The 13,198-nt window shown below is 38.0% G+C and overlaps 1 protein-coding gene across 1 annotated transcript; it reads left to right on the top strand.

Moving 5' to 3' along the window:
- Positions 1–494: 494 nt before the first annotated feature.
- Positions 495–9,307, top strand: PARP1 (poly(ADP-ribose) polymerase 2). The gene is made up of 20 exons (XM_086558205.1): positions 495–744; positions 976–1,025; positions 1,135–1,321; positions 1,617–1,803; positions 1,901–2,204; positions 2,614–2,806; positions 2,891–3,055; positions 3,168–3,228; positions 3,380–3,440; positions 3,595–3,849; positions 4,668–4,905; positions 5,005–5,120; positions 5,208–5,284; positions 5,406–5,563; positions 6,521–6,712; positions 6,858–6,966; positions 7,738–7,820; positions 7,940–8,077; positions 8,363–8,545; positions 9,020–9,307. The coding sequence occupies exons 1-20, from the start codon at positions 601–603 to the stop codon at positions 9,065–9,067; spliced, it is 2,949 nt and encodes a 982-aa protein (XP_086414331.1). The 5' UTR covers positions 495–600; the 3' UTR covers positions 9,068–9,307.
- Positions 9,308–13,198: the final 3,891 nt, after the last annotated feature.

The raw sequence follows: 13,198 nt of genomic DNA on the forward strand, positions 1-13,198 counted from the left end.
CTCTAGGCGGTCCAGCCAAGTTTTTTTTTAAATGATTAAATGTCGAAAAATAAAGGCCCGTATAGGCTTACTATTTGAATGAGTTTAAAAGACTTAAGTATAATATAAATTATATACCACTATAACAAAGAGTATGTTTTTATATATGACGTCAATATTCCTCAACTATTACGCAATTTTGTAATAGGTATCTTTGTTTGTGTTTATTTTTTGAGTTATGGTAAATGATTTTCTTCATTTCTTGTAGTATATGTGTGTATTACTATATATATTAGGAAAAAAAATTGCCTAGCGCTAGCCTGCCTTAGGCAACTTCTGTAAGACTCCAGGTGCTCTCCCACCGACCCACCCTAGTGTTTTTTTTTTCGAACAGTGGCTCAAAGAGTAGACCCGCCTAGGTAAAATTGGATTGGGCTTGGGTTGAAAATTTTGAACTCAAACTGGATTGGACTTTGTTCGAACTTGTCCAAGTGTCCAACCCACGTGGAGAAAGTGTGAGAGACGTAGAAGCGTGGGGTGGAACAGAAAAAAGTGTGTACATGAGAAGCAGCAAAAAACCATAATTTTTACACTTTTTTTGAGAAAGGTTTGAGAAAGAAGATGGCGACTCCTGGAAAGCCATGGAAAGCAGAATATGCAAAGTCATCGAGAGCATCATGCAGAACTTGCAAGAATCCCATTACTAAAGAGTTACTTCGTTTTGGCAAAATGGTCCAATCCTCTCAGTTCGATGGTCTAATGCCTGTAATATACTCTTTCCTTCAACCCCATTTTTATATTTTTCATTAAAGATTGCTTCTTTTCTAATCATTGTTGTTTATAAAGGTTAATTCTGTTAACAATATTATGTCCCCATTTTATCCATCAAAGTGTTTCTAAGCTTAGCATTATCATATAAATTGTCGGGGTTTTTTGTTGAACTATATAATTTTATAAATTATGTGCATTGAGTTATATTTTTATTTTTTTATGCAGATGTGGAATCATGCTGCTTGCATACTGAGGAAAGCAAACCAGATTAAATCGTAAGTATATTCAATGTACTTTACAGTGATAACTAGGAATCTCTATTTAAAATTAAAATAAGTGTGATTTCTATGCTGTTATTGACATTTTCCTGTATTATAATCTCAGCCTTGATGATGTTGAAGGCATAGACTCACTTCGATGGGAAGATCAGGAAAAAATAAGGAAATATATAGAGGGTGGTGTGTCTACCTCGAGTATTACCACTGTTGCTGATAATGTAGGTGGTATCGAGGTTTCACAAACTTCTCGTGCTACTTGCAGGAGGTGCACTCAGAAAATTATGAAGGGAGAGGTAAGATAAATTTTCTTTGACAATAAAAAACCACAGTTATTGCTGATCATAGAAAGTCACAGATGAAAAAGGACCTACTTCTTAGGGTACCTAAAATGGCTAAAAGTTGAAAAGGATTCATTGTAGTATATGTTTATGGTCATAGGGTTTAGTGTCCTGATTATGATTGGCACTAAGTGTTCTCAAAAGCACAGAAAGGAAGGTTTAGTAGACCTTAAGAGGTTTCATAAGTATCCCTATATTTCATTGTCTTCTTAACCATTCTTTCAAGATGGTTTACTCGTTTGTATTTTAGGCTCGCATATCGACCAAGCCAGAAGGACAAGGTGCAAGGGGGGTGGCATGGCACCATGCAAGCTGTTTTATGGAATCATCTCCATCTACCCAAGTAGAGAAGTTATCAGGGTGGGAGAGCCTTTCTGTTTCAGATAAGGAAGCTGTTAGTTCCCTGGCTAGGAAGGGATGTTCCACCAACAAAAACGGTATGAGGCTTCTTGTCAAAGTATTCCTAATGTTAGGTTAAACAACAGTTTGAGGCTTCATCATTTTAGTTTACTAAAACTTAAATGCCCTCTTCAGATTTGAATTCTAAGGCACATGTGGATGATGAACTTTTGAAAAAACCTTCCAAAGGTGGAATGAAACGCAAAATTAGTACCACTGATGGTCAAAAATCAAAAGTCCATAAATCTGAAGAACATGTTGCCATCGGGGATGTACCAAATAAATCTGATCTGAAAAGTAAGCTGGAAACTCAGAGCAAAGAGTTGTGGGCAATACAAGATGATCTTAAAAAGCATGTGACAATGACAGAGCTGCGTGCGATGCTTGAGGCCAATCACTCATACTTAAAAGGATCAGAGTTCGAACTGCGAGATCGTTGGTAAATCTCTTCAACCACTATGTTGTTATCGGTTCATGCATAGGCTTAGACTCATTGTCTCATTCTCATTTCTATGGCCTTCTCTGGCTTCGGACTGTGATACGTTTCTGTAACTATTAAACCCTATTTTTTTACTTTTTGAGGTGTATATCTGTTCTAATGAAAATAAGGACAGGAACTTGAAGTACTTATGGGAGTGGTTACTTCATATTTTACAAAATTTTGTCAGAACCGACTTCTGAAATTAGTGCGCTCCCATAGCCATACCTATACATTTCATACCCTTGTTTGGGCATTGAGGTCGTTCAGGCTTCTTGTCAAAATAGTGCATATTATGTATAACCATCTCAATTTTTATATGAAGTGCGGTTAACATAAGGTTCTCATAATTTTTGTGTATGTCATCTAGTGCTGATGGAATGTTATTTGGAGCTTTGGGTCCCTGTCCCATTTGCAATGGGCCCATAATTTGCTCTGGAGATCAATATTGTTGCCGTGGACATTTGGAATGGGGCAGGTGCTCTTACTCAACTACTGAAGTGAGCCGTCTTAAGGGCAAATGGAAAGTTCCAGGAGAAACAAGTAATGAGTATCTTACCAAGGTACAGTACCCCTACATATACTATTATGTAAATTTAAATAGGATATTTGACATAAACACAGCTTGGTATGCCCATTTTCTGCAGTGGTTTGAATCGCAAAAGGGAAAAAAACCTACTCGGATTCTACCACCACCATCTCCCAAAAAAGCTTCAGGAAGTCAAGTTACCAAAGGCGTGTCTAATATGTTGAAAAGTGAAAAATTGGAAGATTTGAAAGTCACAATTTCCGGGTTAACCAAGAAATCAATGGTAGGGATGTTTGAGCCACATGTTATGTGTAGGAACTCTTTTTAGTCTTATTGGTAATATATTCTTTAACTGAAATTGTGTTTCAAGTTGGTTTAATGGGAGGCATTTGCAGGAGGATTGGAAGAGCAAAATTGAGGGTGTTGGTGGAACGATTCATGCGAAGGTCAAGAAAGGTAGTTTCCATTTTAGTTTCACTTTGGGTTTTTACTCTTGATCTCATATGTTAATGAGGTGGAGATAAAAGACTAGTTTCATAATCAGTGTTGCAAAAATTGATTAGAACTGTACCATATGCTGACACCCTTATGTTGCATTATGTGACAGATACAACATGCTTAGTTGTCAGCGGCGGTGGGCTGGATGATCCGGAGGTTAGGAAAGCAAGGTAGCTTTTTCATATAGTAAAGTTCTATTATTGCTAATGAGGAAGAATGTTTGGGGAGAAAAGAGAGTACGGCTTAATTAGTTCCGCCCTCTCTCTCTCATTGTTTTCCAACTTGGAAATATCTCATTGTTCACAACTAATGCATACATGGCAGGAGGATGAAAGTACCAGTTGTCATGGACAACTATCTGGTTGACTGTATTGAGAGGAAGAAGTTGCTTCCATTTGATTTGTACAAAATTGAAGCAGTTGGTGTAGCTTCAAACAGTATGGTCACTGTAAAGGTCAAAGGAAGTGGCGCTGTTCATGAATCTTCTGGTCTGCAAGATTCAGGTCACATCCTTGAGGATGGGAAAAGTATCTACAATACCACATTAAACATGTCCGACTTAGCAACTGGGATTAACAGGTAAGCTTGGTATAGCTGTGAAAATGTCTACTATGTATTCGTATCACTTCACATTAAGTGTTCATCTGTTACACTTTCAGTTATGCTTGTTAACACCTACAGAGAATGCGATAAGAATTTATTTAGTAATGGTGCACAAATATCAAATCTAGCAGTAGAATTATGTTGTTCTAGTGGTAGTATTTTCCATATTACAGGCTGTTACAATTTAAAATACTTGCTTGTCAAGTTGGTTGGATACTTGGTTTTTATACTAAATAAACTTGAAATTATTAACTGTGTGGACGTCATGGTTGTATTGCTTGATGCAACTAAGTTAAATTTTCCATTAGATATGTTAAGATTAAGAGATTAGAAGTTGTCTGGTACTAATATCTGTAGCCAGCACTGAGTTAAAAGTTTTGGTACCACTATCCTTCCACTGTGATGTGCCTTAGAGCTTCTGTTGTTGCCTCCTGGTCAAGTTTTCACATTCCACAACTCATGGTTTTCATATGAGGATGTCTTTAAAAGCTGGAGCACTGAATTAATTAATTGCAAACCCTATTAACCATATTGCAGGCCAGCTGTAGCCTAATCATTAGCATGAAGTTCCCATAACTGCTGTAAGACCTGACCATGCGCTCTGCACATACATTTTAATGCAAAAACATTAATAGTAAGAAAGAAATTTTCATTTGCTCATATCCGCGTGTGTTTCTAGACATTGTTGTTGCAAATGATGAGTTTATTTATTTTTGAAAGGGATGAGTTTATTTTTTGTATTCTTGAATCTCGGTTATATTAGGATATCTAATAATTTTTTATCCTTCATGAAGTTACTACATTCTCCAAGTCATCCAAGATGACAAAGGATCAGACTGTCATGTATTCCGCAAATGGGGTCGTGTTGGAAGTGAAACAATTGGTGGGACTAAATTGGAAGAAATGTCAAAATCTGATGCAATCCAAGAATTCAGGCGCTTATTTCTAGAGAAGTCGGGGAATCCTTGGGAAGCATGGGAACAAAAGAAGAATTTTGTGAAGCAACCTGGAAAATTCTTTCCACTGGACATTGTACTAGTGTTTTACTTTGGTTGAACCGTGTCAGTTGAATTTGCTCTTGAGAATTGAGATATGTGTTTCTTACATATTTTTTGTACTTGTATTTTGTAGGATTATGGAGTCAACAAACAGGTGTCAAAGAAGAAAAGTACCACCAATGTGAAGAGCCTACTTGATCCTCAATTGGTAGAATTGATGAAGATGCTTTTTGATGTCGAAACATACAGGTTATGATTTCTTCTGCCCATGCACATATTTTAGCTGTCATAAAACTAAGATCAAATGCCTAAATGGACAAGTCACGCTTCTCTCAGGACCGCCATGTTGGAATTCGAAATAAACATGTCAGAAATGCCTCTTGGAAAGCTAAGCAAAAGTAACATCCAGAAGGGTATGTGTCTGTTAGTAGAGCATATCTATGACACCATGTGTTAACATTTACCAACTTCTTGTTGTTTGCTTACTTCATGTTTTGGTGAAGAATGTGGAATAAGTTTGAACTTGGCTTTCAGGTTTTGAGGCATTGACAGCGATACAAAATTTATTGGCTGGTAATCATGATCATTTGATGAAGGAGAGTTTGCTTATGAATGCAAGCAATCGATTTTTCACTTTAATTCCTTCAATTCATCCGCATGTCATAAGAGACGAAAATGATTTCAAGTCAAAGGTATGGATTGCTACGCTTAATTGTAATCTTCCCTTGTCTGAGTTTATCTCTCGATTGTATGTGCATAGCTTTCAGTAAGGTTTGTCTGATTCACTCGTGAGTGCGGATAAAGAGGTCTCCTCAGTAGTCTATACTCATAGTTATAAGGATTAGTTGAGTCCGTCTTTAAAAGAGGAAAGTCCAAGGCGAGTGATGTTTGCGCGAGTGGTTAGTCTTTTCTTGTGTGGATATTCAGCTTCTCTACTATATTTAGTGTTTGTTGTTGTTGTTCATGACAAAGAAAAAATTAGGAGAGGTCTTTGTTTGTTGCTCGGTAACAGTGAAATCAGGGAAGTTCTAGGATGATATGTACTATATACAGTATTGAAGCAAACAATATAATAGATGAAAAAAAGTAGAGAATCATAAACTTGAACTCAACTGCCCACACTACACCTGCCCAGCAAAGAGTCCCATCTGAACACAAAATTCCAAGAAGGGTATCCTTCCACTTCCCAAATCTTCAACCTTAGGAATACTGACTCTTTTCACTCAGTTTTAGTCTTCTCCAATGGTAACAATCTTCCCTTGGAAAAGTATTGTTTACAATGTCAGTGATGTTTTTTTGGTTATTATGATTTCTCACGAAGTAATCAGTTAGAGCATTTCCAAATGATCAAGAATTCAGGATGTTCCTAAATTTACTTGAAGTTGTGAATATAAAAGAAAAAAAACATTCTGGATGGCTTTTGTATGTGAGTTTGTAGCCCTCACCAGAAGTGTTTTTCATAATAGACTTGAATTAAGGTTTTGAATCAGTACCTGCACTAAATAGTTGAAAGTTGTGGATGATGAGGGATAGATGAATTATTTTTGGATGAACTGTACATCTCTAGGTAAATGACCAGTATGGCAACTACTTTCAGGAATTCATAATTTCGAATGATTTGGATGACACTGTTATATATTCCGTTGCAGGTGAAAATGTTAGAAGCACTTCAGGACATCGAAATTGCTTCGAGACTGGTTGGTTTTGATGCTGATAGTGATGACTCACTTGATGAAAACTATAAGAAGCTTCGCTGTGCCATTACTCCATTGCCTCATGATAGTGAAGATTTCCAGTTGGTAAAGAATTATCTCCATGCTACTCATGCCCCTACGCACAAGGTGTGTTAGAAGTCAAGTTTTCTTCTTATTGCCTCGTGTGATATATGATTTCTAGTTTATCAAGTTTTCTTCTTACTGCCTTATGTGATACATGATTTCTAGTTTAATGTAACCGGTTTTTACCTAATTTAATATCAATTGCCAGGACTGGGCTCTGGAACTGGAAGATGTCTTTACACTTGAAAGAGAAGGAGAATTTGATCAGTTTATGCCTTACCGAGAAAAACTTCAGAATAAGATGCTCTTATGGCATGGTAAGTCAAGCGTTAAAAACATCTAGTGACTATCTTTCAACATACAGTATGATATACCCTGCTTTGATATGCCAACATATATTTTCCATGCCACGAAATACGGTTTAAGGTGCCGGTATTAGATACTCCAAGTGAAGTATTGTAGTACGCTTTCATTTTCTGTTACAGGCTCCCACCAATATTTCCTTTTGCTTTGTGAACAAAATTCATATATCGTGTGATGTAACAATTTTATTCGAGACACATTGCAAATTAGACCTTCAATATGTTCAGTACTATTTAAACATGTGTCCTCTCTGAATTTTGAATAAATAGTTTCCCAATCGCTGGTTTCCATACTTGAGTTGTTCATAAATAAATAAAAGCGGTATGAAATTAGCAAGGACGTCAAACTTTTAAAAAGAAACAAGAATCTGAATTGACGTGTTGCCATCTAGACCTGTGATCGTACTTGAGGATACATCAACTGGTAAACATGACTTGGTAATTTGATTTGTTTTGTAACACAATCTATTTTTATCCGCATCCTCTCCTCCTAGAGTTTTGGCTATGGTGTTCTCTCATTGGAAAACACCATAGGTGGCATATTTATGCACTATTTCTAAGGGGAATTATAGGTTCACAGTGATAGGGGTTGTGCTTGTTGTAATATAAACTGTCCCTATTATGGTATTGTGTGCATTTATGATTGTGCTTAAGATTTTTCAAAAAGAATAAGAAAAAAAAAATGAAAATAACATCAATGTTAATTTGAAAATATCTTTTTAACAGGTTCACGGCTGACAAACTTTGTGGGTATCCTCAGTCAAGGATTGAGAATTGCACCCCCAGAAGCCCCAACAACTGGCTACATGGTCTCTCTCTCTCTCTTACACACACACACACACAAAACTGGCTACTTTGTGCACGCATGTTCATTACTATCAGCAGTTAGAACTCTTTCTGACTCTTGAATTTTAATTTCTGTAACTAGTTTGGGAAAGGAGTTTACTTTGCTGATATGGTGAGCAAAAGTGCTCAGTATTGTTACACTGACAAGAAGAATCCAGTAGGTTTGATGCTTCTGAGTGAAGTGGCATTGGGAAACGTCTGTGAGCTCAAGAAAGCCTCAGTGAGTCACAAACATTTACTCTCTCTCTTTTTCCAATCCTCCCCCCTCCTTTCTCATGTTCTAAATACATGCAAGTTTTATATGCTTCAGCATTATATGCATTAATTAATGTGGGTGAGAAAGTGATGCATATGAAGTATGTCAAGGAATGCATCATTATCTCAAATTCATGTCATGCACATCACATGCACAGTTGCACACATGGGCTTCAGGTTTCGTCATCTGATTTTGTGTTCTTTCAATTGAAATCTCCTTCATTTGATTTATTTTCTGCTGCAATTTCAGTATATGGATAAGCCTCCACGAGGAAAGCACTCAACCAAAGGGCTTGGAAAAACGATACCTCAGCCATCAGAGTATGTTAAATGGAGGGACGATGTGGTTGTGCCTTGTGGGAAGCCAGTCTCTTCAGGTGTTATGGCATCCGAGCTGCAGTATAATGAGTTTATTGTCTATGATACTGCTCAGGTTGGTCTATCTTTACAGTTAGTTCTATTGTCTAATACTTTTTGCAATAATTCGAGGTTCTGATTTTGGATCGTATTAGCGTGAAAGATTAGTGTGACGTGCTTAAAATGACAAGGAATGAAGGATAGAAGGACAAATGTTCCACTTATTGGTTAAGTTGATCTCATATTATTATTTACCAAATGTAGTTTGTTACCTGTTTATTAAGTAGAGAGTATTCTGGACGTTTTTTTTGAGAATACTGTCCTGAAATTTAGATTTTACAAAATTGTGAAGGGTTGAAAGTGTTGAGTTAGTTGCAAAAATGTTCTTCGCAATGTACTACCCCATAGCACATATTCCAACAGTTATGCTTCATAGCAATTCGTCCAAGACTCCGACTTTTGTTCAACCCCTTTTTCTATACATGTTATTATCAAGTGCATCCATTCTTCTGGGTTCTTTCTGAACCTGTATGCTGACCTTTTTTTGCAGGTTAAGATGCAGTTTTTGTTGAAGGTGAGGTTTCAGCACAAGTGGTAAGAAGGAAAGACAGGTAACCATGCTTTTTTGTTTTGTTTTGTTTTGGGGAAATTATGTATATTGTGCAGTTGTGAAGAATTTTGTCTTCACAACTGCACAAACTGCACCAGAATTTTGCCTGGGTTAGAGGTGTAAAGTTTTGTTGCTTTCAGCATTTTGTCTCTCAGAGACATCCGGCGATAGCAATCATGTAAATATTGTGTTTGGGATTGGTAACTAATTGAATTTTTCTTTCCATTACCTTTTGCTCTACACTTGTGTGCTTGAATGGGTAGCAATTATCACCACATATACCTGATACATAAAAACTTCTGTGGGGAATTGAAACCACCATTCCAATGATTCCTACTTGCTCATAATAATTTCCAAATTAGCGAAATGTGGTTGACATTTTTATTTAAGGTTTTGTTAGTCAAGAAATACTCTAATGATGTGACCTCACCAGCGTGGTTTATCTGGTGAAAAGATGGGTATGATCCTATATTCTCAGTATTCCGTCCAACAGGTTTGGTAAATTGTTTGAACTTTTCAGTCTGAACTCGGAAGATTTAAGGCAGCTATAAAAACCAGTCATAAACAAATTAATCCAACCGTATAAAAGCGCCTTTTAACTGGATGGCAACGAACAAGGAGGTCCTCTTGTTTTGGTCTTATACAATGGCTTGAAAGTTTGAACTCGAGTTTCTTATGACACATGATTTGCAATGTATGTGTGATTCCAAACTTCGATTATTTATCAGTTCACTTTTGCTAAAGACTATTGAAGTTTTGCGTTTCTTGGAGAAACTTACCTGGCAATCGGGCCCAAGTGAACTGAAATGTATTACATTATAGGTGGTAGATACTAGATAGACATTTATATTTTGTGAATTTCATATTTATCCGAGCGAGCTCAACTTGAACAAATCCGAGACATACCTTGGTATTTGGGAAACTACAAAGGATTATGAAAGTTGGGATTAGACGGACTAGGAATTTAACTGAAGTTGGGTTTCTGATAAGAAATTAAGAGTCAATCTAACAATTACCAGCTAGTTGATAACTGTAGTTTTGATGAAATTATGCATATCTGCTGATCTGCAGAAGAAATTTGGGGAAGTAACACTTCAAGGTTTTGCATCTACGCATCCTCATTCGGAGTCTAATATCTGCAAGGAACTCTGCATGAAAAAAAAATGGTTAAAATGAACTTTAAGAGGTTTGCACCCAAACATACCCGCTAAAATATGTACAGAACACTTCAAAACTGCTCATCTCTGCGACTCTGCCCATTGTTTGTCATGTAACATATTGTTTGACAAGGTGTAAATGTCTAACTTCACATCAAATATTAAGACTTAGTTCTTAGCTCTTAAAGTTGGAATAATAAAGAGTGGATGGTTTTGTTTGGTGTTAATGGCTACTCTTCATGAGTAAAAAGATATCTACGTATCCAATACTATATCAGTAAAACTGGAATCAAACCACACGTAGTTTTTAGAGGGTGGCTTTTATAGTCATTGAGAGTGGGCATCAGGTGCGACACGTGTATTGATGAGTACATATGTGCGGTCGTGATGAATGACATGTGTTTGTGAGAGGCACGCGGATAGCAGTTGTAGGTGTTTAGGTCTATCTGAGTTGGCATAGGGTGTAATGATGGTATTTTCCGTAATGATACTGGATGGTTGTAATGGTGCATGTATTACGGCAGAAAAAGGGCTTAAGGATAAAGTTAGTAATGATGACAGTAGTAGGTGATGATGTCATGAAATGGAGTTGAGTGACGAGTCAGTGGGCTACTGAGTGTGCGAGTGTTCTGATACAACGTATGCTTGGAGCTGCTTGTGAGTGTGATGGGCGTTCATATGTCTGGGGTCGCATTATATTGGGGGAGTCGCCATGTGAGTCTCGTGCACATCACGTGATTGGTGGGATGTAGTTTTTGTAGTAGGTTATTTGTAATTCTGTTGAGAAATGAGGAGGAAGAAGAAGTGGTATTGTGGTTATGCTGGTGGAAGTTTGTATTAGTTGGTGGGGATTTTTTTAGGTTGCCGGGAGATGGTGGTTTGTTGGTGGGAGAGATGGTGGAAAAAATTGTTTGGCTTGATGCAGTTGTGGTTGTAGATGGAGAGTTGCTAATGTGTAGTGAACTGGTGGAGTTGGTAGGTGATGTTCTGCTCGACCCGTACGGGGTTGTGTTTAGGAATGGGTGGTCTCAGGAAATGAAGCACCACTTCAGTGAATTTTGCGGTTGCATCGCCCAAGGAAGCTCGGATCTGGTGGAGAAGAGCAAATGTGAAGTTTGTGCTTCGCCATCGAGTGGGGTTGCCATGTCGCTGAAGGAGGCGTGGATCCACGAGGAAAGAGATTTCGACAAGATGTTTGGTCGATCGGTGAGGGGGTGCTTTTAGCAAGGCATCCTAGATCGAGTGCCTTAGATATTTGGTTTGCCCTGTGGTATTGGTGATCCGTAGGAGGGGATCGACCATGTGTGGGGCGAGTGAATCTTCTGGTAGTGGCGAATCCCCGTATGTTTTGTGTTTGTGGCGACTTTAATGTGGATGATGTCACATTACATGGGCTTGCTATGCGTGTCTTGGTTGTGTTAGTTGTTATCCCTGCTTTCCTTGGGTTGTTAGTTATGGGCGAATCGAGTGGTCATCTTCAGCAGTGTTAGTGCTCAGGTGGTGGTAATGCTCGTCTTATACTGGTTTGGAACCACTCGATTGCCGCTGGATGTTGGTCATGGTATGTGTGCGTCGGGGGAGATAGAGAAGAGACTGTGTGCCTTGGCCTTTCTCTTTTTCTGAAGTACATTCATCGCCTAGTGTTGCGAGAGACTTTGGCGATATCAATGCAACGATAGAGTTGATGATGCATGCCGATGAACCAACGCAATCTTCAACATCTGAACAGGGTGAGATAAGCCTTCAGTGTATGTAGAGAGTGAGGGAGTGACTTGTGATCATGTAATCTGAGAGAATAACTTGTGCTCATGTAATATGAGAATTGTAATATGAGATTGTATGATGTTATGAATGTAATAAAATAATGCCTTTGCCTTTTATTCTGTTGCGAAAGAATCTCTGCTTGTATGTGATTGATGTAGTTGTCGAATGTAGCTAGCATATTACATATGACTTGTTGTTTGTTATTGTTGAGTATTTGTTGATAACTGGTCGAGTGGTTCGATCGGACAAATGCAAAAGAGGGTGTAGCAGCCCTCAGTGTGTTGAGGTTTTGAGTTGTGCCGTAATTGAAATGAGAATGAATGTAACATATGAGAAGTCATTGTAAGACTTATTGGTTTAGTAGCAGACTGATAAGAGAGTCGTATGTGAGCTCCTTAAGATTAAGCGATCACTTGAGAGTGAGATGATGTTGGGTTTAACATATATAGATGTTGTGTGCTAGCGAATGGCCTCAGTCAATGCGAGCGGGAGAGGGCTTATGAATTGCCTCAGTAAAATGCGAGCGGGAGAGGGCTTACAAACTGCGTGTAATCCTTAATTATTGTAGACCGTAGGTGCGGCTGTTAGCCCTCGATGTGGAACTTGAGACGTCGTGCCTTGATCATTTTGAGGGTGTGATTTTAATTTATCCCTCAATTGTCGAGTATTGTTTGGAGTGTGATGTTTTTTGAAGCCGTTGTGAGAGCGTTAAACACATATTACCAAGAGTTAGGCGTTGGCCTTCTTGGGTTTAAGATTTGATCGGTTGAGTATATAAATTAAAATCAAGCCCTCAATGATTGAAAGTTGTTGGATTGACCTGTAATGTGTCAAACTATGCCATAAAAATATCTATGGCAGTTAGTAAAGGTTTAGAATGTTGCGAGTAAAATGAAGGCGAAAAAAAAAAATAGAAATGTTTCAGCTTGGTTGTCAATAACGTCTCTGTATTCACTATGGCTTGACTTGGTGATGGTTTGGCAAAAATCTACACCTTAGCCATCAAATGTTGTTTGTAGTGGAGTACTAAGAGTTAGGTCGTGGACATACTTGGATTTTGTAGTTATGCGTTGATGAGGCCGTTGTAAGGGCGCTCGGCATGTGAGTTTTGAATTTGAGTTTCGGAGAATATAGATTAAAGCCAAGCACTTAGTGATCAAGCATTGTAAATACTGAAATGTCAAGTCATTGTTAGTAA

This window comes from Coptis chinensis, chromosome 4 (assembly GCF_015680905.1).
Source record: "Coptis chinensis isolate HL-2020 chromosome 4, ASM1568090v1, whole genome shotgun sequence".
Taxonomy (NCBI): Eukaryota; Viridiplantae; Streptophyta; class Magnoliopsida; order Ranunculales; family Ranunculaceae; genus Coptis; species Coptis chinensis.

What these genes read in the sequence shown, in the direction of transcription:
- PARP1 (XM_086558205.1), top strand. Translation starts at nt 601, where the DNA reads ATGGCGACTCCTGGAAAGCCATGGAAAGCAGAATATGCAAAGTCATCG. An exon ending in AGAAAATTATGAAGGGAGAG is followed by an intron (nt 1,322 to 1,616) that starts GTAAGATAAATT and finishes TTTGTATTTTAG; the next exon opens with GCTCGCATATCGACCAAGCC. An exon ending in GGTTAACCAAGAAATCAATG is followed by an intron (nt 3,056 to 3,167) that starts GTAGGGATGTTT and finishes AGGCATTTGCAG; the next exon opens with GAGGATTGGAAGAGCAAAAT.